The sequence below is a fragment of the Cricetulus griseus genome, chromosome 3, assembly GCF_003668045.3.
Source record: "Cricetulus griseus strain 17A/GY chromosome 3, alternate assembly CriGri-PICRH-1.0, whole genome shotgun sequence".
Lineage (NCBI taxonomy): Eukaryota > Metazoa > Chordata > Mammalia > Rodentia > Cricetidae > Cricetulus > Cricetulus griseus.
Genome location: NC_048596.1, coordinates 53,023,124 through 53,050,706, shown reverse-complemented (window position 1 = coordinate 53,050,706; position 27,583 = coordinate 53,023,124). Strand labels below are relative to the sequence as shown.

General features: G+C 52.4%; 1 protein-coding gene across 2 annotated transcripts; it reads left to right on the top strand.

The window, feature by feature from the left end:
- The first annotated feature begins 1,298 nt into the window (after positions 1-1,298).
- Positions 1,299-21,191, top strand: Cdc42bpg (CDC42 binding protein kinase gamma). Of its 2 annotated transcripts, none has more exons than XM_027408505.2 (37): positions 1,299-1,458; positions 3,668-3,759; positions 3,841-3,924; positions 4,269-4,364; positions 4,759-4,907; positions 5,335-5,428; positions 5,564-5,764; positions 5,866-6,114; positions 6,505-6,584; positions 7,601-7,698; positions 7,797-7,877; positions 8,074-8,180; positions 8,264-8,443; positions 8,666-8,758; positions 8,883-9,004; positions 9,089-9,164; positions 9,381-9,487; positions 9,565-9,679; positions 9,991-10,139; positions 10,213-10,301; positions 10,602-10,654; positions 10,744-10,842; positions 10,943-11,002; positions 11,225-11,330; positions 11,600-11,733; positions 11,815-11,954; positions 12,051-12,132; positions 12,817-13,033; positions 15,098-15,160; positions 15,284-15,883; positions 16,705-16,802; positions 16,873-16,957; positions 17,074-17,194; positions 17,304-17,421; positions 17,627-17,744; positions 17,862-17,947; positions 20,061-21,191. In XM_027408505.2, the coding sequence occupies exons 1-37, from the start codon at positions 1,299-1,301 to the stop codon at positions 20,115-20,117; spliced, it is 4,659 nt and encodes a 1,552-aa protein (XP_027264306.1). In that variant the 3' UTR covers positions 20,118-21,191. The 2 variants fall into 2 exon arrangements, with proteins under 2 accessions (XP_027264306.1, XP_027264305.1); XM_027408504.2 differs by having other exon boundaries at positions 17,859-17,947.
- Positions 21,192-27,583: the final 6,392 nt, after the last annotated feature.

Sequence of the window (27,583 nt, the reverse complement as noted above, 5' to 3'; positions counted from 1 at the left end):
ACAAACAAAAAACATCAGTCCCAACTCTTGCCTGCCCTTCCCTCTCCCTTGGCAGCAGTGCAGAGGCTGCCCAGATTTGAATTTGAATCTTGAGTCTCCTTCCCAGCTTGACTGATCTGGGAAAGAAATACACGCCCGTGTTTTCCCCATTTCAAACTTTGGACCCCACGGAGAAGAGGCTCTGTAGAGATCAAATGAGAGACCCGCAGTGTTTATAAACCTCCTGTTCGACAGGAGTGGGATGTCCCGTTCAATTTGCCCCTGCAAACATCCAGAAGGTTTCCTCCCTCAACTCTGGGAACCTAATCCTGTCATGCACCCTCCCATTTGGTATCTGGTTCTGACGAGAACTAGGGTCGAGGCCAGCACAGCTGGACACATCTGGCCAGAAATCAGAAACTTCGCTGGACAGAGCCAGCTCCTCCTCCTTTGCTTCCTTCAGCCCATCTCGGACTTCTCGCGCCCTCCACATTCCAAGGTCAGGCCGCTGGCCTTGTTCCCGCCAAAGCCTTAAAAAGTGGTACCACCTAAGTCCACAGGAGGGTCTAGTTTTCAGGGGCCCCCACTCTTTCTTCCAAGCCTCAGTGTATTCATCTGCTAAATGAGTGTGCGCATCCCTACCCCCAACGACATGTCTCTGGGTTAACTTTAACGATGTAAAGGAGACCAGAAACTTTTGGGGGATGAGGTGGGTGTGTTGCCTTAGCGCGGCTTGCAAACCCGGGCGAGAGCGGACTACAACTCCCATCCGGCTCCAGGGCCGCAGCCGTCCCTAGCCCCTCTGGCCTGGCTAAGGGACAGGCCGCTGGCCCGGCGCGCAGGAAGTTGCGGTGCCCTGGGCATGCCCCATCTAGGTTAGGGCCCCATGAGGGTGTAGGTGGGGCTGGGACTGGTGCGGCACTGGGATTAGATGGGCCTTTTGCGACCCCAATGGACCCCCTCCAACCCCGCCCAGGAGTTACTTTTCGTGGCCCGCCCTCCCACTTCCTGGCCGAGGGTCGGCCCCGCCCCCGCGCGCCTCCGCCTTCCCACCTTCACCTTCAGTCGCGGCTCCCATTGGTCGGCGCGCACCTGCCCGTCCGTCGGGGGCGGGCTTGGAGGGCGGGGCGGGCGGCCAGGTGAGGGAGCGCGGGTAGCGACGGAGGAAGGTGACAGCGGGGAGGGCGGGAGGGTGGGGGGAAGCCGCGCAAAGCGAGCCGCGGAACCACGGACGGACCGTCGGACGGAGGGAAGGACGGACGGACGGGGCATGCAGGCGGCCTGGCTCTAGCCTGGGTTGCGGGGCTCCAGCCGCAACTATGGAGCAGCGGCTGCGTGCGCTGGAGCAGCTGGTACGGGGCGACGCCGGTGGCAGCCCGGGGCTCGACGGCCTCCTGGATCTGCTGCTTGGGCTGCACCACGAGCTCAGCAGCGCCTCCCTGCGCCGGGAGCGCAACGTGGCGCAGTTTCTGAGCTGGGGTGAGTGGTCAAGGCAGCACCCGGGAAGGGAGGCTGGGGGGGGGGCGCCAGCCCGAGCTCTACCTCCCCAGACCCTTCCCCAGGGATGGCACACTCCAGAAACTTCCTCCTGAAGACACACTAACCCCTGGCATTATCTCTATGCTTGCCGTCGGACTCCACAGTCGGCTCACTCACCTGCACCTTACCGCAAACCCCAAGACACAGGGTCAGGAACACTTCACGCACAGGCTCATTCCCAGCTGTAGACCCCAAACAAGTGCTGCCAATACACATCCTCCACAACGGTCACCTACAGGATTCCTTGGTCACACGTCACACTTCATGCCCCACCCAGAACACACATTCAAGTGGACGCCCGTTTTGTGTCACATCAACACACAGACTTTCTCAATCTCTTTCGTTCTTCAAGAGATTGGGACTTTGCGCTGGGACCCCTCCCACCTGTCTGGTTCTGCCACACACTCACAAATCTTCAAACTTCACCTTGCAGACAAGACTCCTTACCCCAATCCCTAGCCTGGACTGAAGACAAACCCCAGCTCCTATGGGGACTTGGATCCTCATTGGAAGTGGATCTGCACCCTTTTCTATTTGACTCATCTGAATCCTTTGGAACAGATGACCTAAGCGACCCTAAACCCAGTATAGGCACTAGTGACATTACATTAGTCACACCTGCCCAGGCTTTGGAGGGGAGGGCATAGGAATTGGGCCTGGAGGGTGGGGTGTTTGCCAGTTTGATCAGCGTTCCTGGCGCTCCTGAGCCTTGGACAGGCACAAGACTGGGCCTGGTATGGTTAGGGGTCTACTCCCCAGACTTGCCGTTTCTGCCTGAGAGCAGTGTGACTTTTGTGTGTTATGTGTCTGAGTTGGCACCGCCCCACCATGACACACACACACACACACCTGCCTCTGGCACCTCTGCCTGGGACCCCAACATAGGGGACATCTGTTGACATCCCCTGAGGTAACTCCAAGGCCAGGTGTGACTCACACCTCTCCTGCCCCAACTTGTCCCTTGCTCCTGCCCAGAGCCCCCACCCCTTCTGGCAAGACAAAGGTACTGGGCATCTTGTCCAGAGGGTTGGATAGTCTTGGTTCTGGGCACCAGGTTTGTCCTATGTGACTAGTGGTCACCTCTGACAGCCCCACACTGCTGGTAGCTGCTCTTCCCGAGCTCTGTGCACAAACCTGGGAGGAGACAATTAATTTCTGTAGTGAGGTTTCCAAACCGCCCCCGCTGTGGGGTTCTGCCTGATAAACCCGTGGAGCAGCTCTCTGCCCCACCCACAGGCCCGCCCAGCTGGCAGGGAGTTTACCTCCTGGCAGGGGGAAACTGAGGCAAAAAGCCAGACCATAGATAACCCCCAATCCTCACTGGTCACTCCTGTCTTCCTCACATGCCAACACTCAGTCCCCTGCCCCCTGGCCTAAGGTCACTCTAGTTCTGGGGAAAGCCTGGGTGTGGCCAGACATGGCCCTTGTGTGTGTGTGGGGGGGGGAGCTGTGCAAAGGCCCCATCAAGAGAGGGAGGCAGGGCTCCAAGTGGCAGGACTGTGAAGCCTGGAAGGAATCCTGTGTGCTCACGCCCTCAGGTGCTGGCACTGAGCACCAGGTGGAGGTTTTGGCCCTGTTTTCAAGTCTTGTGAGTATCTAAGCAGACTGGCCTCTGTTCCTGACCCAGAGGCCCCACTTGGGGAGCACAAAGCTGTCTTTCTGGAGCACTACAGAGACTGGCCTCCCTGCCCTCAGGGGTTGCCCCAGGCCTCTCCTCCACCAGATTGCTCTGTGCATACAGGGTCCCCAGACCCAGGCTCCTGAATGGCAGAGAAGCCTTTCTGGGGACAAGGAATGTCACCTATCCAGTTTCCCAGATAGGCTCGGGTTGGCCTTGAGGTCCCAAAGGCTGGGAACTCGGTAGGGGTAGGAGTGGTATCTTCGTTGTCTAGAGTGACCTGGCCAGCCAGAATCAGGACCCTAACTGGGGAGGACCACAAAGACCCTCTGTATCACAGATAGAGGTAACTTAGAGTCTGGAGCACAGTGATCCACTGAGTCAGGACCTTCACTGTACTTGCTGGTCATGACCAAATGGGCCCTGGCTCTGATCTGCCTCTTGGCTGGGCTGTCTCTGGGAAAGTAATCCCTGTCCTAGTCTCATGGGAGGTCCCAAGGAGAAGGCTCTGAGTCCACTCTGTCCCCTCAGCCAGCCCCTTTGTAACAAAAGTGAAAGAGCTGCGCCTACAGAGAGATGACTTTGAGATCTTGAAGGTGATTGGCAGAGGAGCCTTTGGGGAGGTAAGTGAATGTCCTGGGTGGCTGGGGAGGAGGGCCTTGCACTGGGTCTGGTCTAACCCAGTCCATGCTTGGTGCCCTCAGGTTGCTGTGGTTAGACAGAGGGACAGTGGCCAGGTTTTTGCCATGAAGATGCTGCATAAGTGGGAGATGCTGAAGAGGGCTGAGGTCAGTTTGGGGTCAGAGGCATCCTGCAAATGGGTAGGGGAAGGTGTGTGTGCTGCCAGAAGAAGGGGCGGGGCATAGGATGCCATTTTCAATAGTTATCTCCTACCCCTCACAGTGAACTTTACCTATGATGAAGTGGGATGAGTTCCCATTCTTATAGAAACACTGAGACCCACCACCTGGAAGCTGGGCTCAGGCTCATCCAAAGCCAGCCCAGCATGGGTTGAGCAGAACTTCCTTTGATCAGCCTCTGGGCTTTTGAGTCCTCTGTTCTCTAGGCTGGAGAAGGGTGAGTCCCTGGGAGTTGATCCCATTCTACCCTCTGCTTTCCAAACTTGCTTCAGACGGCCTGTTTCCGGGAGGAGCGAGATGTTCTGGTGAAGGGAGACAGCCGTTGGGTGACTGCTCTGCACTATGCCTTCCAAGATGAGGAATACCTGGTGAGCATCTTTGAGTAGTGGGTGAGCCTTGCTTGGGAGAAAAGAAACAGCCTGTCTCTCATTTCCTGGGCCTAGAGCCTCCTTCCTTAGCTCTGTTTCTGAGTTGGTCACTTACTGGGCATGAGAGAGGGCAGGCTGCTTTAATCCCAGCACTTGGGAGGAAGAGGCAGGCTGATTGATCTCTGTGAGTTCAAGGCCAGCCTAGTGTACATAGTGAATTTCAGGACATCCAGAGCTACATAGTGAGACCATATCCAAAAAAAAAAAAAAACCACCAGTAGTTGCCAGAGTCACTGCTCAGCCCTGTCTTCCCAGAGCTCCCCAAGACACAGTGTGAGGTCAACAGATGTCCCCATTCTGAGTCTGACTCTTGGCTCTACCCACTGCCCTTCAGTACCTGGTGATGGACTACTACGCTGGTGGGGACCTCCTCACACTGCTGAGCCGCTTTGAGGACCGCCTCCCCCCTGAGCTTGCCCAGTTCTATCTGGCTGAGATGGTGCTGGCCATCCACTCACTGCACCAGCTGGGCTATGTCCACAGGTGAGGCCCCAAGCTCTCACTTCCCAATTTTCCTCCCAAAAGCTGTTTGGTAGGACCTGCCAGTGTGCCTATCTTACAGGCGAGCTAGTCAGAGCTTAGAACAGGTAAGCCCCTGGCACAAACCACCCGGTTCATGGTGACAGACAAGTGGTGTGGTGTCCTTTCAGGGGACAACTGACTCCAGCATCCCCCACAGTGCAGTGTGCAGCTCCTAGAGTCAACACTATGAACCTTTCCCTCCAGCCTAGATGCCCTTTTCTTCCTCTGAACTTGCCTTCACTAACTCCCACATGCTTACACACACAAGTGTGAGCACGTGCAGACGACAGGAATATGTGTGAGCACACGCACAGGCAGGTGTGTACCTGAGTACATGTCTAAACACATACACACATATTAAGCCCTTCACTCTCCCACCTTCCTTCAGGGATGTCAAGCCTGACAACATCCTGCTTGACATGAATGGCCACATACGCTTGGCAGACTTTGGCTCCTGCCTGCGTCTCAACAACATTGGCTTGGTAAGGAGCCCACCTAGAACTGGAGCTGAGGATAGCAGACCAAGTGCAGGGGCATTGGGTTCCAATAGGGGGTGCCTGGAGAGTGGGGTGCCTGGTCCAGTCCCATGCCTCATGGCACCAACACCCCTGCCACAGGTGGATTCATCAGTCGCTGTTGGGACCCCAGACTACATCTCTCCTGAGATCCTACAGGCCATGGAAGAGGGCAAGGGCCACTATGGCCCACAGTGTGACTGGTGGTCACTGGGAGTCTGTGCCTATGAACTGCTCTTTGGGGAAACACCCTTTTATGCGGAATCTCTGGTAGAGACCTACGGCAAGATTATGAACCATGAGGTTAGACTGTCTGGCCCTGGGACCTCCACACTGTCTGATTTTAGGTAACTTCATACCAAAGTGGGCTTCCAGTCTGACCTGGCTCCTCCTGTGACCCACAGGATCACCTCCAGTTCCCCTCTGATGTGCCTGATGTGCCTGCCAGTGCCCAGGACCTGATCCGACAGCTGCTGTGCCGCCAGGAGGAGCGGCTTGGTCGTGGTGGGCTGGACGACTTCCGGAACCACCCTTTCTTTGAAGGTGTGGATTGGGAGAGGCTTGCAACCAGCACAGCTCCCTACATCCCTGAGCTCCGTGGGCCTGTGGACACCTCTAACTTTGATGTGGATGATGATACCCTCAACCATCCGGTGAGTGTCAGATGCCTCTGGAAGAGGCTTGGCTTGACCTGAGCTATGAGAACCTCCCCAAGATGTTCCCTACAGCAGTTGAAGGGCCAGGGTGAGGCCTTTCGACCCCTGGGCTTCATGAGAGTTATGGCTCACCTTGGCTGGCTCATCTGCGTGGTGGATTATACCAAGCACGTTGGCCCTAGCTGTTTGGAGAAAATTCCTTGAAGCCTCTAGAAGACCTTGAATACAAGGGCTCATGGAGTTGTGGTTCCTTTCTTGGGTGGTGGGAGAGGGGCGGGAGCAGGCTGTGTTATTCCCCACAGGCACACCTAAGTAAATGCCTAGTTCGTGGGGCTCTTCTGGTTCCCACTTCGTCTGTGACCCTGACTCTCCTTCCCTCTCCTGTAGGAGACACTGCCACCACCCTCCCATGGGGGCTTCTCAGGCCACCACCTTCCATTTGTAGGCTTCACTTACACCTCAGGCAGGTGAGTCAGGTCATCACACCTGCTGGGAAGCTGGGAGCATGTGTAGCTTATCAGAGCCCTGAGTGAAGGGACAAAATGGCTTCAGCATGCGATAGGCACTCCTCAGTTCTCTGTGCCCAGGGTCAATCAAAGTCATGGCTGTGCCCCCGAGACATGTGGCTACTCTGACAGACTGTTAAATGTACTAGACTCATGGCAAAGGCTGTGAAGGAACTTTACTGTCTAGCCTCATTGGCCTCTGTAAAAAGGGTGAGCATCACCCATTCAAATACCTTGGGTTGGCCTAAGACCCAAGAGAGGCACAGGTGGAAGGAGCACTCAGAGCACTGCACCCGAGGGCCCTGGGTCCTGGGTGTGGACCAGCAGACTCGCCTCTCCAGTCGCTTTTGAGAACCCTTGTTAAATTTGTTGCTTTCTTTTTTTACATTTATTTATTTGATTACTATTGGTGTGTGTGTGTGTGTGTGTGTGTGTGTGTGTGTGTGTGTGTGTGTGTGCCATGTGCCATAATACACTTGTAGAGGACAGAGAATAACTTTCAGAAGTCAGTTCTCTCCTTCCACCATGTGGGTCCCAGGGATGGAATCAGGTGGGTAGGCTTGGCAACAGACACCCTTACCAGCTGATACAGCTCACCGGTCTCTGAAGAACCCTTTGGTTTTTCGAGGCAGGGTTTCTCTGTGTAGCCTTGCCTGTCCTAGAACTCACTTTGTGAATCAGGCTGGACTGGAACTCATAGAGATCCTCCTGCCTCTGCCTCCTGAGTGCTGAGATTAAAGGTGTGCACCTTGTTTTCCATTTCCCTGTGAAGAAACTGAGGCTCAGATGTTGTCCATGACTGACCAGGGTCACCCAGCTCATCCAGGTCCCCAAAGGCAGGGTGTGGTCTGATTGTTCTCTCCCAGCAGGGAGTCCAGGTCTGGGTCTAGAGTGATGTGCTGTTTCTTGGATGGATAGACAATTGGTACATGAGAATGGTTTTCTGCTGCTGACTGTGTTCCCTTGTCCTCTCTCAGCCCCAGAGGTGAAAAGAACACTGAGCTATTGGCTACCCCAGAGCAGAAACTCCACAGTGTGGAGCAGGAGAAGGTGGAGCTCAGCCGGAAGTGTCAAGGTACAGGGGCATCTGGGCAAAGCTGAAACTGTCAGGCCAGGGTGAGGGGTTGACTGCTGCAGGCCTGGCTACTCACCCAGAGGCCCTTCTCCTGCCAGAGGCCCTGCATGGCGCCTTACAACCCCAGGAGCTGGTGCGGCTGCAGAAGGAAGTACAGATTCTTCAGGAGAGACTGGCAGGTATCCCTTTCCTGTTGTTGTAACAGCCTGGTCCTTTCTGGGTCCCAGCCCTGCCTCCTGTTCTGTGTATGCTGTGTGATTGGGGCACGCAGACCATCCCCCTGGCTGTGGGGAAAATCTGTGAGATCCTGCACATGGAATGCCTGACTGAGGTGAGGTAGCTCTGTGTGCAAATCTCAATGACTGTTCCTGACAGAGACACTGAGGGACAGCAAGGCCTCCTTCTCACAGACTGATGGCCTCCCTGCTGAGAGCCCAGGCCCAGATATCCAACTACAACAGGAGAAGGACCGCCTCCAGCAGGTGAGCCATAGGTGAGGTGGGTGAGTGACCACGTCCCTGAGGTCAATGTCCTGACTTAGCCTTATCCTTGTCCTGGTCTTCAGGAGCTGACTGAAGCTCAAGCAGCATTGCGGGTGCAGGCTGCCGAACTGTGCCAAGCCCAGGACCGGCAGGAAGAATTCCTACAGAGGCTGTGGGAGGCCCAGGAGAGAGAGGCAGCCACAACCAGCCAGATCCAGGCCCTGAGCTCCCAGCTGGAGGAAGCCTGGGTTGTCCGGAGGGAGGTTAGTGATGATAGTGGCAGGGGAGAGTAGCAGGGATTTAGGTTCAAAGTGTTGGGAACCCCATGTCCTTTTGCAATTCTGTGTGGCTGGTATATACCAAACAGGGCCCGGTGGTAAGATGGGTACCTGACGCCATCTGTGCCTGTAAGTCTTTGTCAAAATGACACAAAGGAGATTAGATGGACAGGGTTAGTATTACCTGGTCCCTGTATCCCATCACAGCTGGAAAGCCAGGTGGCCACCCTGAGTCAGGAGGTGACACAGCTCCAAGGACAATATAAACAAAGCCATGAGAAGGAATCTTCCCAGGCCAAGGTATGGAGCTTTCTCTCCCATGGCAAAAGACACACCCCATTAGTCTAACCCCTCTTAGAGTCCCAGGGTGAGGTGGGCCATGGCTCCTCAAACCCCTGCCTTGCTTCTTCTCTACATTGTCAAGACCATCCATGCAGCCCCTGAGACCAATGGCATGGGATCACCTGAGGGTCAGTCTCAAGAGGCCCAGCTGAGGAAGGAGGTGGCTGCTCTGAGGGAGCAGCTGGAGCATGCCTGCAACCAAGGGTGAGCACATGGCAGGGGCAGCCAGGAGAGGACAAGGCAGCACTGGGCTGGGAGTCAACTCTGTCTCCTTGGCCTTCTCCCCAGGATCAGTGTTGGGAAAGAGGAGGCTCTGTGCCAACTCCAGGAGGAAAATCAGCGGCTGAGCCGGGAGCAGGAACGGGTGAGAAGAGGGGACAGGCAAGGGGCAGGCTGGGTGCCAGCAGGGTCAGGGGAGAGCTCCAGGGTCCCAGCTGCTGGGCACACTGTAGCATGTGGGAAACATGGACAGAAATGGTGCTCAGAATGGTGGGGAGACTGGCAGGGGTCAGGCAACTGGTATACAGCCAGGACTACAAGGTCCCCTGGGGACTGAGCCCACCTTCCTCTGCGGCCCCAGCTGGCAGAAGAGCTGGAGCTGGAGCTACAGAGCAAACAGCGTTTGGAGGGTGAACGGCGAGAGACTGAGAGCAATTGGGAGGCCCAGATCGCTGACATCCTTAGCTGGTGGGTGCCTTGGGGCTGGGTGGAAACTGGGAATGGCTGAGGACCCAGACCATGACACTTAGCCCATTCCTATTCAGGGTGAATGATGAGAAGGTCTCAAGAGGCTACCTACAGGCCTTGGCTACTAAGATGGCTGAGGAGCTGGAGTCCTTGCGAAATGTGGGCACCCAAACACTCCCTACTCGGCCTCTGGTGAGCCCCATGCACAAGAGCACAGCGTCTGTGTGTTTGTATAGAGGTCAGAAGACAGCTTATGGGAACGGGTTCTCTCTTCCTACCATGTGACTCCCCAGGGAGTGAACTCAAGTTCTCAGGTTTGGCAGCATGCTTGCCTTCTGGGCCTTCTTGTCGTCCCCCAAGCTCCAGGTTTATGTTGAGGGTTGAAGAAGGGAAGAGTGGGGTCTTTGGGTCTAGCCAAGTGGCATGGGCAGCCATATGCTCTAGTGGAAGGGAGGGAGTCTCTGAAGCTGCCAGTCCCAGAGAACATCCTTGACTGCTACCAGGACCACCAGTGGAAGGCACGAAGGCTGCAGAAGATGGAGGCCTCAGCCCGGCTGGAGCTTCAGTCAGCACTGGAAGCTGAGATCCGGGCCAAGCAGGGTCTACAGGAGCGGCTGACACAGGTGCAGGAGGCTCAGCTGCATGCAGAACGGTGAGACCATGGGCAGACACAGGAGTGGGGTCCATGCAGAGACCTGTGGTGAGCCATTGCTCTCTTCCCCTAGCCGCCTGCAGGAGGCTGAGAAGCAAAGCCAGGCCCTGCAGCAGGAGGTGGCTGAACTACGGGAGGAGCTTCGAGCCCGTGGGTCAGGGGGTGAGTGCCCATTACCTTCCTACCCTGGAGCCAATCCCCAACTCCAGTTTCATGAATGCCAGGGAACTCCCATGATAGCTGTGTCCATATGAGAGAAATCTGTTCCTCCTACACATCACTGTTTACACCAGCACCGGTATGTCACTCAGCACTTAAGGAACACTGTTGTGTGCCGGACTTCCCCAAACCCCACCTGTGGACATTTCTGCATCTTACTGAGATGGAAACTGAGGCTCACACTACCCCTGGCTCCTTAGCCTAAGGACAGCAACCTCAGTCACTTGTACTCTTTACCTACAGACGCCAAGCCTTCCACCTCCCTCATCCCTCTCCTGTCATTCTGGAACACAGAGGTAAGAACCAGGTAGAGGGACCAGTTAGGGAGGAGTCCTGATGAGGAACATGTTGACTCAACTTTCTTCCATCCTCACTCATCCCCCAGAAGGATTCTTCCAAGGACCCTGGAAATTCAGGAGAGGCCCCAAGGTCTGGAACAGAAGCAGAACTGAGGCCGGAGGGCCGTCGCAGTCTGCGCATGGGGGTGAGAACAGATAGGAGGTCCCCAGGTGGGGCTGGACTCTCTGTCCACTCCCTTCTCACTCACTCACTCACTCACTCACTCACTCACTCACTTTCTGCAGACTGTGTTCCCCAGAGTGCCTACCGCCACCACTGCCCCTGCAGAAGGTCCTCCTGCTAAGGTCAGTAGCCAGGAGGCCACTTTCCCATAATCCCTCTGGGACACCCCCACTCCTGCAGGCCATGTGTAAGGTGGTGGTGCTGGTTTTTTGACATGGCCTCACAGGCACTCATAATTGACATGGCCACCTGGCTCAGCCTTTTGGCCATCTGACCCTTTGGGATGGAGCTCGGGGTGCTGGGAGTCCCTGGCAGAAATGGTGACAGTGTGTACCCCTTCACAGCCTGGCTCACACACACTGCGTCCCCGGAGTTTCCCATCCCCTACCAAGTGTCTTCGCTGTACCTCGCTGATGCTGGGCCTGGGCCGCCAGGGCCTTGGCTGTGACAGTAAGAACCTTTTTCCTTCAGGGCCTCCCCTCATACACAGGTCCCAGGGTGTGACCCTGACATACCCAGGCTGTTCCTCAACCCAGCATTACCCATGCCTCTTGGTCATGGTTATTGGTCCCCTACTCAGTTATTCCTTTCTTACTTGATGGCAACGGGTGATAGTTCAGGTGTCATTGGCCCCAAGGGAGCTGTTTAGGAAGGTTCAGGTCCTTGTTCTGGGCTGCCTGACCTGCCTCATCATTCCAAAACTCTCCATTTCCCCACAGCCTGCGGCTACTTCTGTCACTCAGCCTGTGCTCCACAGGCCCCACCCTGTCCTGTGCCCCCTGAACTCCTCCGCACAGCCCTGGGAGTGCACCCTGAAACAGGCACAGGCACTGCCTATGAGGGCTTCTTGTCGGTGAGCTGAGGCTAAGGGCTGAGGACAATAGGCATGGGAGCCAAGGACCTGTGCAGCCCTCCATGCCTGTCTCTCCACTAGGTGCCACGGCCTTCAGGTGTTCGGCGGGGCTGGCAGCGTGTGTATGCTGCTCTCAGTGACTCCCGCCTGTTGCTGTTTGATGTTCCTGACCCTCGAGGAAACCTGGCCAGTGCGGTCCTCCTGCAGGCTTTGGATCTGAGGTAGGTGCCAGGCAGTAACACAGGACAAGGCCCAGGTGGTGAGGGGTTCATTCAGGGACAGTGTGCAATCTCTCATGTATCCTTTGTTCCTCCCAGGGATCCCCAGTTCTCAGCTACCCCTGTCTTGGCCTCGGATGTCATCCATGCCCAATCCAAGGACCTGCCACGCATCTTTAGGGTGAGTGCTCAAGGCCGGCTTGGCCCAACCTCCGTCTGCCTCGCATGCTGGCCCTGTCTCAGTCAGTGCTGCATCTCCATCTGTCCCTCTGCCAGCCACCGTCACCCTCACGTGCCATTCGTCCATAGCCACCGTGAGCTTGCTACACAGCAATCTGGCTATGTCCTGCTTTGTTTACAGTCCTTGAATGACTGCCCAGTACCTTCAGGAGGCTCTCAAGGCAATACTTAGAGCCACTCAGCATCTGAGCCTGCATGCAGGCTTTCTCAGCCCTCAACCCCAGAGTCCTTACTTCACTCGTCATACCTTGTTCTTGCCCAGAGTGCCTTGCATTCAGTCTCATTCCTCTGCACAGAGTTGCCAGAACTTTCTAGGCCCAGTCCCTTGAACCCAGGTTCACTAACACTGGGTGGTAGTCTTGTCCCCTGAGCAATTATCCTTCATCTCTTGGCTTGCGTTAGGGATTCTACTCTGTTTTCCCACAGTGCTTATCTTTCCTGTTATGGCGCCCATCACTGGGCTCTGAAATTGCTGGTATGCTTGTCTGATACTCTGTCTGGCTTACTCCCTGCCCAGTACTATAACCAGCTAGCATGCTAACAAACATCAGTAGGGGAAGGAGGGAAAGATAGATGAATGGGTGGCTCTTGGTTGTAGCCCTCCAGCCTGACTCCCTCTCCACAGGTGACAGCTTCCCAGCTGACGGTGCCACCAACCACATGTACTGTGTTGCTGCTGGCTGAGAATGAGGGGGAGCGGGAGCGTTGGCTTCAGGTGCTGGGTGAGCTACAGCGGCTGCTACTGGATGCGCGCCCGAGGCCCCGGCCGGTGTACACCCTCAAGGAGGCCTATGACAATGGGCTGCCGCTGCTGCCTCATACGCTCTGTGCTGCTATCATTGGTGAGTCTTACGCTGAAGGGCTGTCACTCTGAGTGGCCTGTGGGGAAAGTTCAGGCTAGTAGGAGGCACTAGCCTAGGCCAGTCCCAGATGCATAGTCTTTCACCCCTCTGCTGTGTGATGAGCCATGGGTCACACAGCCTGGCTTCTCTCCACTTCATTTCTGTAGGTTCTTGTTCTCTTTTGTTGTCATTGTTTTATTGAGACTGAGTCTCTCTACATAGTTCTAGCTATCCTGGAACTCACTATGTAGATTAGGCTGGCCTTGAACTTGCAGAGATTTACCTACCTCTGCCTCCAAGTGCTAGGGTTAAGACTAAAGGTGAGCACTACCACACCCAGTTGGTTCTCCCTTTTCTAAGAGAATCTCAGATAAGTGGAAGGAACAGAGGTGTCCTGGGAGGCTGAGGCAGAAAGCTCCAGAGTTTAAAGTCAGCCTGAGCTGAGCTGCATATGGAGACTTTGGCATGGCTTGGTGCCTTATGTAATCTCAGCACATGTAAGATCACAGTGGAAGGATCAGGAGCTCAGGCTCATCCTTAGCTAATGAGTAGCTTAAAGAATAAAACACAACAACAGACTGGATTGGAGAGCTGTCCCAGTGATTAAAAGCACCAGCTGCTCCTCCAGAGGACCTGGGTTCAATTCCCAGCACCCACATGGGAGTTCACTATCATCCATAACACCAGGACCATACATGATGCACAGACATTACATGCAGGCAAAACACTCATACACATAAAATAATTCTTTAAAAAAATTATATATATATATATATATATATAGAGAGAGAGAGAGAGAGAGAGCGCAGGTGGTGGTGGCCTATACCTTTAAACCTAGTACTCAGGGGGCTGGAGAGATGGCGCAGAGGTTAAGAGCACTGACTGCTCTTCCAGAGGTCCTGAGTTCAATTCCCAGCATCCACATGGTGGCTCACAACCATCTGTTATGAGATCTGGTGCCTTCTTCCGGTGTGCAGATATACATGGAAGCAGAATGTTGTACACATAATAAATAAATAAATAAATAAATAACCTAGTACTCAGGATTAGGAGGCAGAGACAGGCGGATCTCTGTGAGTTCGAGACCAACCTGGTCTACTGAATGAGTTCCAGGACAGCCTCCAAAGCTACAGAGAAACCCTGTCTTGAGAAACAAACAAACAAAAATATATATGTATGTATATTTGTATATGTACATACATACTTGCACACATATATATATATACATATACATAAACAAAACAAAACAACCCGAGTCAGACCTGGGAGTCGTGCCACACACGCCTAGAAATCTGGCGCTTGGGAGGGGGGTAGCAGGAGGATAAGAAGTTCAAAGCCAGCCTCATCTATGGCTTGAGTGCAGCCTGAACTATGTAAGGGCCCTGTTTCAATAAAACAAAACAAAACAAATAGAATTACCCCGAATTCATGCCAGCTTGGGCCAGCTACATAGTGAGTTGTAGATCTGGGTTATCAAGTAAGACACTGTCTCCACAGAAAAACAAATGAAGCACCTTGTCTTGACTTTCTTCCTGGTAGCTGGGTGAAGAAGGGGGTAGGTGCCTGTTATAGAGTTCCCTGAGTTTGGAGCCTGGGCCTCAGTAAGGGTCCTCCCTCCATAACTGACAATTGTGAAAGGGGCAGGAAGCTGAGGTCCCTGGCTTCTTCCTGCAGCTGAGGCCCTGAGCCAGCTCTAGCTTGCAGGTACTCTGGTCAGTTCAGGAGCCCCTGGGTCAGTCAGGAGCCAGAGATGGGGGTGTTTGTGGAGCTGTGTGCTTGCTAGCATTTGCCCTCCCCTTCTTATGGCAGTTGTAAGAAAGGTGCTGTCCTGACTTTATAGAAGGAGAGAGTAAGATTTGCCCAGAATCCCACAGTTCAAGGTAGTGGGCTTTACTTATCCTGACCCCTGTGACCAAGGCCCTTCCTCATTATAGCCAGTGTAAACTGTGAACAAGAAAGGCACGAGGATGGGGGTGGGTGGACAATGTGTGGAGTCACCAGTTCTATTGCCTCAAGGTGTCACTGGACAAGCTCTCTGACTTCTGACCTCTCTTCCTCTATCAGATCAAAAACGGCTTGCCCTGGGCACTGAGGAGGGGCTGTTTGTGATTCGTCTTCACAACAATGGTACCACATGGCTGGACTAGGGTGGGTGTGGGCCTGGGCAGGGCCAGCCCCGGGTACTCACTCATGACCATGGGCACCTGCTGCTTCTCACCTACATGTTCCTCCCTCCCGCCAACCCCACAGACATCTTCCAGGTGGGGGACTGCCGCAGGGTCCAGCGGTTGACCGTGAGCTCTGCTGCTGGTCTGCTGGTCGTGCTCTGTGGCCGTGGTCCCAGTGTGCGCCTCTTCGCCCTGGCTGAACTGGAGAATGCTGAGGTGGCAGGTGCCAAGATCCCCGAATCCCGCGGTTGCCAAGCTTTGGCAGCCGGGCGCATCCTACAGGCTCGGACCCCAGTGCTCTGTGTCGCGGTCAAACGCCAAGTGCTGTGTTACCAGCTGGGCCCAGGACCAGGGCCCTGGCAGCGCCGAATCCGAGAACTACAAGTGCCAGCTCCAGTGCAGAGCCTGGGGTTGCTGGGTGATCGGCTCTGTGTGGGTGCTGCGGGCACCTTCGCTCTCTACCCGCTGCTCAATGAGGCTGCACCCTTAGCGCTGGGGACTGGCCTGGTGCCTGAGGAGCTGCCGGCATCCCGCGGGGGCCTGGGTGAGGCACTGGGTGCTGTGGAGCTCAGCCTCAGTGAGCTCCTGCTGCTCTTCGCCACTGCTGGTGTCTACGTGGATGGCGCTGGCCGCAAGTCACGAACTCACGAGCTGCTGTGGCCAGCGGCACCCACTGGCTGGGGTAAGGCCAGTAAAGGGCCCAGCAGGGTGGGGTCAGCCACCTTGTTCTGACCTGAGTGGCTTGCCTAGGACCTTCCTGTCTCTCTCGCCTTTGCTTTTGTTCTTCCTGACTTCATTTTCTACCTGCACATCGTGATTGCCGTTGTCAGTGCTGCCTCTACATCCCTTCCCTCTTCTATTACTACTCCCTGGCTTCTATTCTCGAGCCACCTCTTGGTTTGGTTCAGACCTGTGTCTTGGGTCTTGCCATCCCCTTTGTGACTGCTTTTGTGCACTGGGGCCTGTAGAACAGGCTAGGGTTGGCTCCTGCATCCAGCTCTCGCCTGGGCAGGCACACCCTGGGGGCTATGCTTCTCTGGAAGAGCAAGCCAGCGAATGAATGAGTGGAGCAGGGGCGTGAGCTGGTGTGGTCACTTGTAGCTGATGTGAGGGTGGAGGTCAGAAAGAGGGACTGTCCTTTATGATAAAGGCTTTTCTGTGGTGAGGCCTGGGTAGTGGCCCACAGACTGCTGTTGGCCTTATCCTGCTTTCCCTCACTAGCTGTCTGACCTTGACCATTACTTTGCTCTGAGATTTCCATTACCTCATCTGTAATGTCCAAGATCCGGGCGATTAGAGTACCTGCTCCTACTTGGAGCTGCCCAAGAGTTAAGAGAGGACAAACATACCAAGTATTCTGAACTGTGTGGGCATGTAGTGAGTGCTGGCTATTATCTCATCTGTTACAGAGCTGGGTGGGGCAGGCCTCCCTGTGGGACAGAGAGAGAGGTGCCTGGCTTGCCTGTGGCCGCACAGTACATATAGGCTTTTCCTCACCTGCAGGTTACACAGCGCCCTACCTAACAGTGTTCAGTGAAAACTCCATTGATGTGTTTGATGTGAGGAGAGCAGAATGGGTGCAGACTGTGCCGCTCAAGAAGGTGAAGGTCTACTCCGAACGCGGGTGAGATGGGGTGGGTAACATGGCCTGACTTCTGTTTTCTGCCTCAGGTTAGACCCCTGAATCCAGAAGGCTCCTTGTTCCTTTATGGCACCGAGAAGGTCCGCCTGACCTACCTCAGGAACCCATTGGCAGGTGAGGGAGTGTGAGCCTGCCTACATTTGTGTGCGCTCATCTGTGCACAAGTGTGAGCTCATGCACCACCTGGCTGAGACATGTGAGCACTCCCCCAGCTCCCTGAATTTCCACAGAGAAAGACGAGTTTGACATTCCCGACCTCACCGACAACAGCCGGCGCCAGCTGTTCCGCACCAAGAGCAAGCGCCGCTTCTTCTTCCGGGTGTCTGATGAGCAGCGACAGCAGCAGCGCAGGTTTGCCTGTGTGGTGTGGCTGTGGCTGCGGCTGCTGGGCGGAGCTTTCTGCCCTTAGGGGCGGGGCGCGGCTTGCCGTCCCCGCTCTTTACACCGGCTCTGCCTACAGGGAGATGCTGAAGGACCCTTTTGTGCGCTCCAAGTTCATCTCACCGCCCACCAACTTCAACCACCTGGTACACGTGGGCCCTACGGACGGGAGGCCTAGAGCCCGGGACGAGGCCAGGGTGAGTCCTCCGGAGCCAATCACAAACCTCCCTGTAGTGGTTGATCCAATCGCAGGTTTCTGTTGATTGCTCAGCTGTTGAGGCAGGTGACTCATCCTGCTGATAACCAGACCTCAATACATCCATGCCAGAAACTGAGTTCCCATGGCCTGTGCTTCCTGGTCCCAACCCTTCTGCACTGCCCCCTGACACTGTTCTCTTCCAGGAACAGAAGAGCAGAGGTCCTCGCAGCTCCGGACCGCAGCGGCCCCACAGCTTCTCAGAGGCATTGCGACGCCCAGCGTCCATGGGCAGTGATGGCCTCCCTGGAGAGACAGACCCCAGTAAGGGCAGCCCTACAGCCTCCAATATTGCATGCCTCCTCCAAGTTACCACTCCTTCTGAGCTCTTAGATCTAACCCAGACATGTTGTCCTTCCATCTCCCTACCCCTGCCAGTAGTGAAGAGGAAACCTTGGACATCTCTGTCCAGCGAATCAGTGTCCTGCCCCCAGGGGTCCCTGAGCCCTACAGCATCCATAATACAGGTGAGCCAGTGGGTAGGGCATTCCCTCCCTCACTCAAAAGTTCAGACACTTTTTGACTAAGCTCTGCACTGGGATAGAGAACAGAGACCTATCTGAGCACATAAAGCCTGCAGAGTTACTTACCTAAGCCCCTGGAGGCATGCGGACCCATCTGCAACTCTTAGCTCTCCTAGCCATAGCTGTGTGCTCCCAGGCAGGGAGGACCAACCGCCCTGAGCTTGTCCTACCTGCAAAATGATGACATTACCGTGGCACCGGTGTGAGGTGATAGTACCTGCACAGTGTCAGATGCATGGGAAGAGTGCCCCGTAACGGGAGCTCATGAGATTGTGTGTGTAGCATGTGGGAGAGTGCAGGTGTATACACGCCACAGCATACATGTGGAGATCAGAGGACAACTTCCAAGAGCTGGTTCTTCCCTTCTATAAGACAGTGTCTCTCTTGTTTCTGTCCTGTATGCTCCGGGCTGGTTGGCACACAAGCTTCCAGCTGATACTCCTGTCTCTGTTTCCCATCTCATGGTAGCTGTGCTGGGATTACAGATGTCTGCCTGCATCTACCTTTTTACCTTGGTTCTGGAGCTCGAATTCAGGTCATCAGGTTGTGTGGCAATCATGTTTTATCTGTTGAACCATTCCTACCTACTGAGCCATTTCCCAAGCTTTAGAATTTAATATATACTAAATTATATATAAAATATAATTAATTTTTTTTTCAGTCCTGAGGGTCAAACATACTTGCTAAGCAAATACTCTACCACTGAGTTATAGTGGGTTTTTTTGTTTTGTTTTGTTTTGTTTTGTTTTTTAAAGAATGTAGCTCTGGGGGGGCCTTGAATTCAAAGAGACCCTCCTGTTTCTACCTCATGAGTTCTGGGATTAAAGGCACACACTGCCATGCCTAACCTGAGCTACATTCTTTCTTTTTTAAGGTTTATTTATTTATTTATTTATTTATTTTGTGTACATTGTTCTATGTACATGTTTGCATGCACACCAGAAGAGGGCACCAGATCTCATTTTAGATGACTGTGAGTCACCATGTGGTTGCTGGGAATTGAAGTCAGGACCTTTGGAAGAACAGTTAATGCTCTTAACCTCTGAGCTCTCTTTCCAGCCCTCCTGAGCTACATTCTTAACAGAGACCCAGCCTAAAGATGGGGAAGAAATCATATGGGAGCAGCCTATATTGTCTGGGGTCAGGGAAAGACCTGAGAGGACCTGGGAAGGCCCCCTCCCTCTCCAGCCATACCTCTTAACTGCCCTCATCTACCCTTATCCTCTAGTCATACAGAGCCACTCATAACCCCACCCACTATTTCTTTCATACATTCGAATTCTTGCCTCTGCTGTTCCCACTCCTTTTAATGCTTTTCCTGCCTTCAATGCCCAGGGTGCCCACCACTGTCATCTTAAAGCATTCTTGGGCACATGGTCAGATGTCACTCATTACCACCAACATCCAACATCCCCTCTACCCAACTGGCTCCTATGCTGTGGCCAGGCAGGCTACCAGCCTGCCTCCTTCCCTCCCCCCCCCTTTTTTTTAAGAGAGGGTCTCTCTAACTTTGGAGGATGGCTTGGAACTTGCTCAGTAGACCAGGCTGGCCCCAAATTCACAGAGATCCAGAGATCCACCTGTCTCAGCCTCCCGAGTGCTGGTATTAAAGGCATGCACCATCACCGCCCTGCTGCTTTCCCTTTTTTAAAAAGGTCTCATGTAGTTCAGGCTAACATTGAACTCATGATTCCCCTGCCTGACCTTCCGAGTGCTGTGCTACAGCCATGCATCTCTACACCCAGTTTGTGCTGTGATTTTTCTTCCAGGCTTTACTTCTTTGTTCATCTGTGGGATCCATGGTGGGTGGGGCTAGTTTTCATTTTTCTGCCTAGAGCAAAGCATGTTTTTGACTGAATGTGGAACGGAGTGAATGAACAACAGCACACTGGGTTTGTTCCTGGCAGTTCTGGATTCTCTGAGGACTCTCACCACACCTCAAGTGCAGCTTCCTTTTGCAGGTGCTGGGTCTTTCAAGACCTCTGAGAGGCATTGGCACCATGAGAAAAGAGTCCTCTGTTCCTCTTCCCATCTGACTTCCTGTTTTTCTCTACAGGTCTCAGAGCGGCCCCGAAGTCTCCCCCCAGACCCTGAGTCAGAGAACACCCCTTGATGCCCTCTGGCAGTGCCCACCCCAGTCCCAAGACAGAAGGAATGAGGAAGCAAAGAGCTTGTGTGATGCCATACTCCGGCTGGTCCGGGACATGTTGAAATTCAGACTCAGGGAGAGCCTGGGAGGAGGGCTAAGAGTAAGGTTTACCTGGGTCTCCAGGAATAGGGGCCTGACTCCTTGCCCACATCCTGCCTTTCCCCTGGGCTTCCGACACAGGCCTACATCGGCCTCTGGGAGTGCCATGGCTCTGATGCCCAGGGATGATTTGCCAAAGCTGTGCTTCAAAGGTCCAAGCCCTGGGAGGCTGCTAGGAGTCAGGGTGAGGAATGGGGAGGGACAGGCCCCTGGGAGTGTGCTGGGTGTCCTGTCTGTGTGGCCTGGGCCCCAGCTAAGACCAAGATGGAGCATGCCAAGGTCTCTGCTCAGGGTCAGGCTTGGAAATATGGGCTCTGATTTAGAGGGAAAAGGTGAGAAAGGAGAAGGAATGGTGCAAATGAAAGGTGAGAGAAAGGCGAGGAGCAGAGGAAGCAGTAGAGGAAGTGATGCAATCAGGAGATTCTTACTAACCCGAGAAAGAGAAGGACAAAGTGAGGGATGAAGAGGAGGATGCTGGGGACAGATGTGAGAAGGTCAAGTGAGCAAGGGCAAAGCCAGACCCAGAACTTTTCTCTGGGGAGGGGTTTAGGATTGAGAGCAGGACTATTACCAGCTAATCCATTCAGGAAAAATGGTTCCTAGGCAGGGAGGGGATGGGAGGGTATTTATAAGGGCTTCTTGGTGGGAGATGGACACCCCTCGGGGGTCACTGGAGATCTCCAGGCACACTTTGGTCCTTCCCAGCACGGAGGATCCTTTTTTGGAAGCTTCAACCAAGTGTATTAGGGGAACATAGGGGGCATTTTATTATTGATTACAGTCATTATTATTGTTATTATATTGCTATTTTTATTAAACCTCGCCCTGCTATAGTGTGGGGAGTAAAATAAGTATTTATCTCCTTAAATGGCACATTCCCGGGAGGGATGGACCCTGATGCTCTGAGATGCAGCAAGAAACCAATAAAGCCAACTTTGTAAGCTGCTGGCCTCCCAGTCTGGGTCTGTCTTGCTGTGCAAACATGGGAGTGGGAGGTAGAAGGAGGAGTGGTGGAGATCATGGACGGTTGAAAGCTGGCGTCTGTGCATGCGTGTGTGTGTGTGTGTGTGTGTGTGTGTGTGCGTGCGTGCGTGCGTGCGTGTGTGTGTGTGTGTGTGTGTGTACATGGAGCCCTCAAGAAGATCACAGGACAGCTTTGAATATTCTTCAGAAACTGTGAATTTTTGGTGTTTTTTGTTTGTTTCCTGGTTGTTGTTTTTGTTTTTTTTGTTTGTTTGTTTGGTTGGTTTTTCAAGACAGGGTTTCTCTGTGTAACAGTCCTGGCTGTCCTGGAACTTACTCTGTAGACCAAGCTGGCCTCAAACTTATAGAGATCCACCTGCTTCTACCTCCCAAGTGCTGGGATTGAAAACATGTACTACCACTACCTGGCAGGTTTTTATTTTTGAAACAGGGTCTTAACTGTCTGTCTTTGTCGGCTAGCCTGGAACTCACTGTGTAGACCAGGGTCACCTCAAAATGACTGAGATATACCTGCCTCTGACTCACAAGTGTTGGGATTAAAGATGGGTGCAACCACATCCAGCTATGTTAGATTTTGAGATGGGATCTCTCCTTATCCTGGAGTTGGTAGCATAGGCTAGCCTGTTGCTGTGTCCCAGGAATCTGCCCATTTTCCTCTCTGAAGAGCTGGGATTATAAGATGTGCCACCATGCCCAGCTTTCTCACCTATATTCTGGGGATCAAACACAGGTTCTTAATGTATAGAGCATTTTGCCAACTGAGCCATCTCCCCATACCACTGGCCTGTGTCTTGAAGAATCAATGACTGGGGCTGAAAAAATGGTTCATTGGTTAAGAGCACTGGCTGCTCTTCCACAAGATCTGGGTTCAATTCCCAGCACCCACATGGTAGTTCAAAACCATCTATGACTCTAGTTTCTAGGGATCTGTTACCCTCTTCTGACTTCCTGGTATCGGATACACACATGGAGCACTTACATACTTGCAGGTAAAACATACACATAAAAATAAACCTTTTACAGCTGGAGAGATAGCTCAGCAGTTAAGAGCACTGGCTGCTCTTCCAGGTCCTGAGTTCAATTCCCAGCAGCCACATGGTGCCTCACAACCATCCGTTATGAGATCTGGTGCCCTCTTCTGGTGTGCATGAAGATAGTGCACACATGTATTAAATAAATAAATCTTTAAAAGATTTATTTAAGAAAAGGAATCAGATGTCATTATCAAATAGGGTAAATGGGGACAGTTTGATAATGAAAGGCTGACTTACAGATGTGTGGGCAGTGTTAGGGAGCCTCCCCAAGGAGGGTGGTACCCCAGGATCCTAGTAGCAGGGGTTAGTGCCCCAGACTGTCCATAGGAAGACACAGTAGTGCTACCTGACAGCTGTGGGTCTGCACAAGATGAGCTTGGCTGTGGCTGAGCAGGAAGGGAGGCCTGGAGGTAATTTTCTCTTTTTACTCGGCTACCACCCTTTGTTTTCCCACCTCCTGGGGGCAAACCCAGCCAGTGTCAGAGGCCCCAAGAGTTCAGGTTTGCAGTTGGCAGAAGGCAGCCTTCAAGTCAGAGTCTGTGGAGAATGTAGGAATGGACCTGAGATCTGCTAATGTCCTCTGCAATCCAATGTAGGCCTCTGTGGAAGTGGGAAGGCCTTTCGGGTGTCTTGTTCTTAGCCAGGATTTCCATGACTGGGCAGCAGCATCCAGGCACTCAGACTGGGCTGGGCAGGGCAGGCCATATGCTGGAGGGAAAGTGTGTCAGGAAGGTGAGGTGCCACCATGTGGTCAGGAGGAGATCGCAGGTACACTATAGTAGTTGGGGCTTGAACCAGACCCAAATTCCCTTCCTTCCCAGCACCCAAATGCTGGCTCATAACCGTCCATGATTCCAGAAGATCCCTAACCTTGGTCGGGTTTCTGTGGGCACCAGGTATGCACATGTGGTTCACATGCAGACACAGGCAGGCAAAACACACACACACACAACATCAACAGTCTAAAACAACAAAACCTACCGCACCAGAGGTTCTAGAGCAACATGTGTGAAATGCCAGTGGCAAATGCTGTCAGGCTGTTCGGGAAATGTTTCTTCTGTTTATTGGGGAGCAGAGGGTCCAAGTGGAGATTCTGTGCAGACAGAAGGGAAGTCCACACCTCTAGCAAGTTAAGACCTAAGGCCATCCCTCATCAAATTGGAGAAATGGCTGCTGCCCTGGCACCCAGAAAAAGTCAGCCAAGTGCTTACATTTTACAGTTTTAAATATTTTCTTAGTTAATTGCATTTTAAAAATTGCATTTCCTGGGGCTGGAGAAATGACTCAGTGGTTAAGAGCACTGTCTATTTTTCCAGAGGACCTGGATTCAATTCCCAACACCCACATGGCAACTCACAACTGTAATTCCAGCTCCAGGGGACCAGGAACCCATGGCAAAACACCAATGCACATAAAATAAAAATAAATAAATTTTTAAAAATTGCATTTCCTGGGGGCTGGAGAGATGGCTCAGAGGTTAAGAGCACCGGCTGCTCTTCCAGAGGTCCTGAGTTCAATTCCCAGCAACCACATGGTGGCTCCCAACCATCCGTTATGAGATCTGGTCCCCTCTTCTGGTGTGCAGATATACATGGAAGCAGAATGTTGTATACATAATAAATAAAATCTTTTAAAAAATTGCATTTCCTATGACCATGAACATATGATGTGTGCATGATTGCAGGTGTGGAGGTCAGATGATAAGTGTGTGGAATCAGTCCTCTGCAACCTTTAGGTGGTTTCAGGGATCAAAGTCAGGTCCTCAGGATTGTCCTGGCTGTCCTGGAACTCACTCTGCAGATCAGGCTGGCCTCAAACTCACAGAGATCCACCTGCCTCTGCCTTCCGAGTGCTAGGATTAAAGGCATGTGCTACCAATGCCCAGCTTATTTGTTACTCTTAAAGACTTATTTTTGATTGGACTAAGACTTAGAAGTAGACACTCTCAGCAAGGACAGTCTACACTTGTTTCTGGAATTTTCTTTGGCTTCTTTCATAGTCTTGGCCAGAAGTTGAGCATATTCTACAGCCTCCTCATTTTCTTAATACATTGTTTCTTCAGAACAATGTGAAGTAACAAGATGCTGAATCATGCGTACTTTGGTCCTAGCCTTCTTATCTTCTTCTTCTTCTTCTTCTTCTTCTTTTTTTTTTTTTTTTTTTTTTTTTTTTTTTTTTGAGACAGGGTTTCTTTGTGGCTTTGGAGCCTATCCTGGCACTCACTCGGTAAAGTAGTCTGGCCTCGAACTCACAGAGATCCCCCTGCCTCTATACCCCCACCCCAGTGCTGGGACTAAAGGTGTGTGCCACCAATGCCCAGCTCCCTTATCTTCTTTGTCTAAGGGCTTTCTGAAAACATTTGGGGATATCATTTTCTTCAGAGAGCCTGAAAAACTTGTGGACTCTGCTAGTTCTTGTCAGTTCTAACCACTGAGGCCCAGTATCTGTTGATCCAGAAATAACCTTCTCTCCTTTTTGGGACAGGGGATTGTTTCCTAGACAGAGTTTCTCTGTTTAACCCTGGCTGTCCTAGAACTCATTCTGTAGACTGTACTGGCCTCGAACTCACGGAGATCCACCTATCTCTGCCTCCCAAGTGCTGGGATTAAAGGTGTGTGCCACCACTGCCCAGGCCTGGCTCTTTTTAAAAAAAAAACAAGAACCAATGTGAGAACATTAGTCAGATTGGAATCCACTATGCATCTGCACTTAGCCACACTGTGCTGTCGGTTAAGACATTTATTTATTTAGGTTTTCTGAGACAGGAATTCTCAGTATAATAGCTCTGGCCGCCCAGCTAAAACACATTGCTTCAGAGGAAATCTTTGTTCATCATTCTCACCACTAATTCAAATGCAAACCCCTTCCAGTCTTCACCCGGACCATCAACAGCTACATTACTCCATAAGCTTCTCATAGAGACTGCAAAGTTTGCCGGGCAGTGGTGGTGCACATCTTTAATCCCAGAACTTGGAAGACAGAGACAGGCGGATCTTTGTGCGTTCAAGGCCATCCTGGTCTACAGAGTTCCAGGACAGACTTCAAAGAAGAGAAACCCTGTCTCAAAAAAAGAAAGAAATTTCGAAGTTTGCATTCATTGCATTCATATTCACTGTTTCAGTGAATATCTGACAGCTAGTGCCTGGAAAGGAGATATTCAGCTTCATCCTAGCCAACAGCTTAGGAGGTACCATGGGGGATTTAAAAAAAAGCTGTATGAAGTAACGTTCAAGAGCACAGGCCACTCACAAGCAACTACACCTATTTTATATGGCTTGAAGTCCGCAGCAGAATCAATGCAAACCTGGGTTCAGCGCGCCACCTAGTGGTAAAGATGTAGAGGAGACACAGGCTCCAACCACAGAAGACAAAACAAACGCAGTCTGGGAAAGCAGGTTTCAGTGCAGTCTGGGAAAGCCGGTTCTGTCAGACAGAACAGCTAAATGACCTTTAGTGGCAATGTGGAGTTATTCTAAGACTGGCTGTGGTGGCACATTCTGTAGTTACAGTACTCTGGAAGTAAAGGCTGGAGGATCAGGAGTTCAAGACATCCTCAATTACCTAGCAAGGTAGTCAGGGGTCAGAGGACTAGTTCTACTAAGGTTAGTGAAACGTTGTTTCAAAAAGCAAACTAAGGTACTAGAGATAGCTCAGTCATTAAGAGTATGGTGTTTCAAAAGAACCAACTTTGAGTCCCAGCACCCCCAGGAGACTCAAAACTGCTTGTAATCCCAGCTGTAGGGAGTCTGATGGCCTATGGCTCATGCAGCACCTGCACTCATGGGCACATCCTTACACACACATGAATTGATAAAATAGACTGCACAGAGGACTGAGAGAATGAAGATGGATGCCATTTGCCTTTCCTGGGGTGGCACATCCACCTTGGACCCCTGGGACTGATGAGAGTTAAGGGTGGTGGAACAATAAGAAGAAACACTCCTGGTGGCACACGCCTTTAATCTCAGCACTGGGGGGGGGGTTCGGGGGGGGGAGCGCAGATGCAGGCGGATCGCTGTGAGTTCCAGGCCAGCTTGGTCTCCAGAGCGAGTGCCAGGATAGGCTCCAAAGCTACACAGACAAAAAGAAGAAGGAGGAGGAGGAGGAGGAGGAGGAGGAGGAGGAGGAGGAGGAGGAGGAGAAGAAGAAAAAGAAAGACTCCTGCTTCTTTTTTACAGTGAGGAGCCGAGGCTGCAGCTGAACCCACGCAGAACCAAAAGGAAACCCCTAAGGTGTTTCATTCCCACTGACTTTGGATTTTCTGTGCCTCCTGGATGATTAATCCATATTAATTCATATAGACTTTGCCGTTGTTTTTTCCTGTCTGTGCTGGCTAGTTATATGTCAACTTGACACAAGCTAGAGTCATCAGAGAGGAAGGAGCCTCATCTGAGAAAATGTCTCTATAAGATTGGGCTGTAGGCATTTTCTTAAGTAGTGATTGATGGGGGAGGGCCCAGCCCATTGTGGACGGGGCCACCTCTAAGTTGATGGTCCTTGGGTCTTTAAGAAAGTAGGCTTCGACAGAGAAACCCTGTCTCGAAAAACAAAACAAAAAAAGAAAGTGGGATGCACAAGTCATGAAGAGCCAGCTGGTGGCCCCCTCCATGGCCTCTGCCTCAGCTCCTGCCTCCAGGTTCCTGCCCTGTTTGAGTTCCTTTCTTTCTTTTTTTTTTTTACATACTTTTTTTATTTTAGAAGCACTCTTATTTTACATATCAATGCCCCATTCCCTCGCCTTCCCATCCTCCCATGCCCCCCACCCTGTTTGAGTTCTTATTCTGATTTCCTTCAATTATAGATAGTGATGTGGAAGTGTAAGGCAAATAAACCTTTTCCTCCCTCCCCCCAAAAAGAAATGATAAAATAAATCTTTTTAAAAAGCAAAATAAGGCTGAGTGGTGATGGTGCATACCTTTAATTCCAGCATGTGAGAGGCAGAGGTAGATTTCTCTGAGTTGGAGGCCAGCCTGGTCTATAAAGTGAGTTCCAGGAGAGCCAGGGCTACACAGAGAAACCTTGTCTTGAAAAACAAAAGTTTGTCTCTGTATACATGCGATGTCTTTGCACCCATATGAGGACCTGTTCGGAAACATCTCAAGCATCCTGCCCTGAGATTCTCTGCCTTATCACCTTCACACGGGCTCTCTTGTTGAACCTGAAGCTAGGTTGGTAGTCAGGAAGCCCCATGAACCCTCCTGTCTGTAACTCTCCATCCCCATTCCCCGCCCCTGCCCCACAGTGCTAGGATTCCAGATACATATGTGAATTCTGGGGGGATTTGAACTCAGGTCCTCATGCTGATACAGCAAA

What these genes read in the sequence shown, in the direction of transcription:
- Cdc42bpg (XM_027408504.2), top strand. Translation starts at nt 1,299, where the DNA reads ATGGAGCAGCGGCTGCGTGCGCTGGAGCAGCTGGTACGGGGCGACGCC. An exon ending in GCAGAGGAGCCTTTGGGGAG is followed by an intron (nt 3,760 to 3,840) that starts GTAAGTGAATGT and finishes TGGTGCCCTCAG; the next exon opens with GTTGCTGTGGTTAGACAGAG. An exon ending in CAGAAGGTCCTCCTGCTAAG is followed by an intron (nt 11,003 to 11,224) that starts GTCAGTAGCCAG and finishes ACCCCTTCACAG; the next exon opens with CCTGGCTCACACACACTGCG.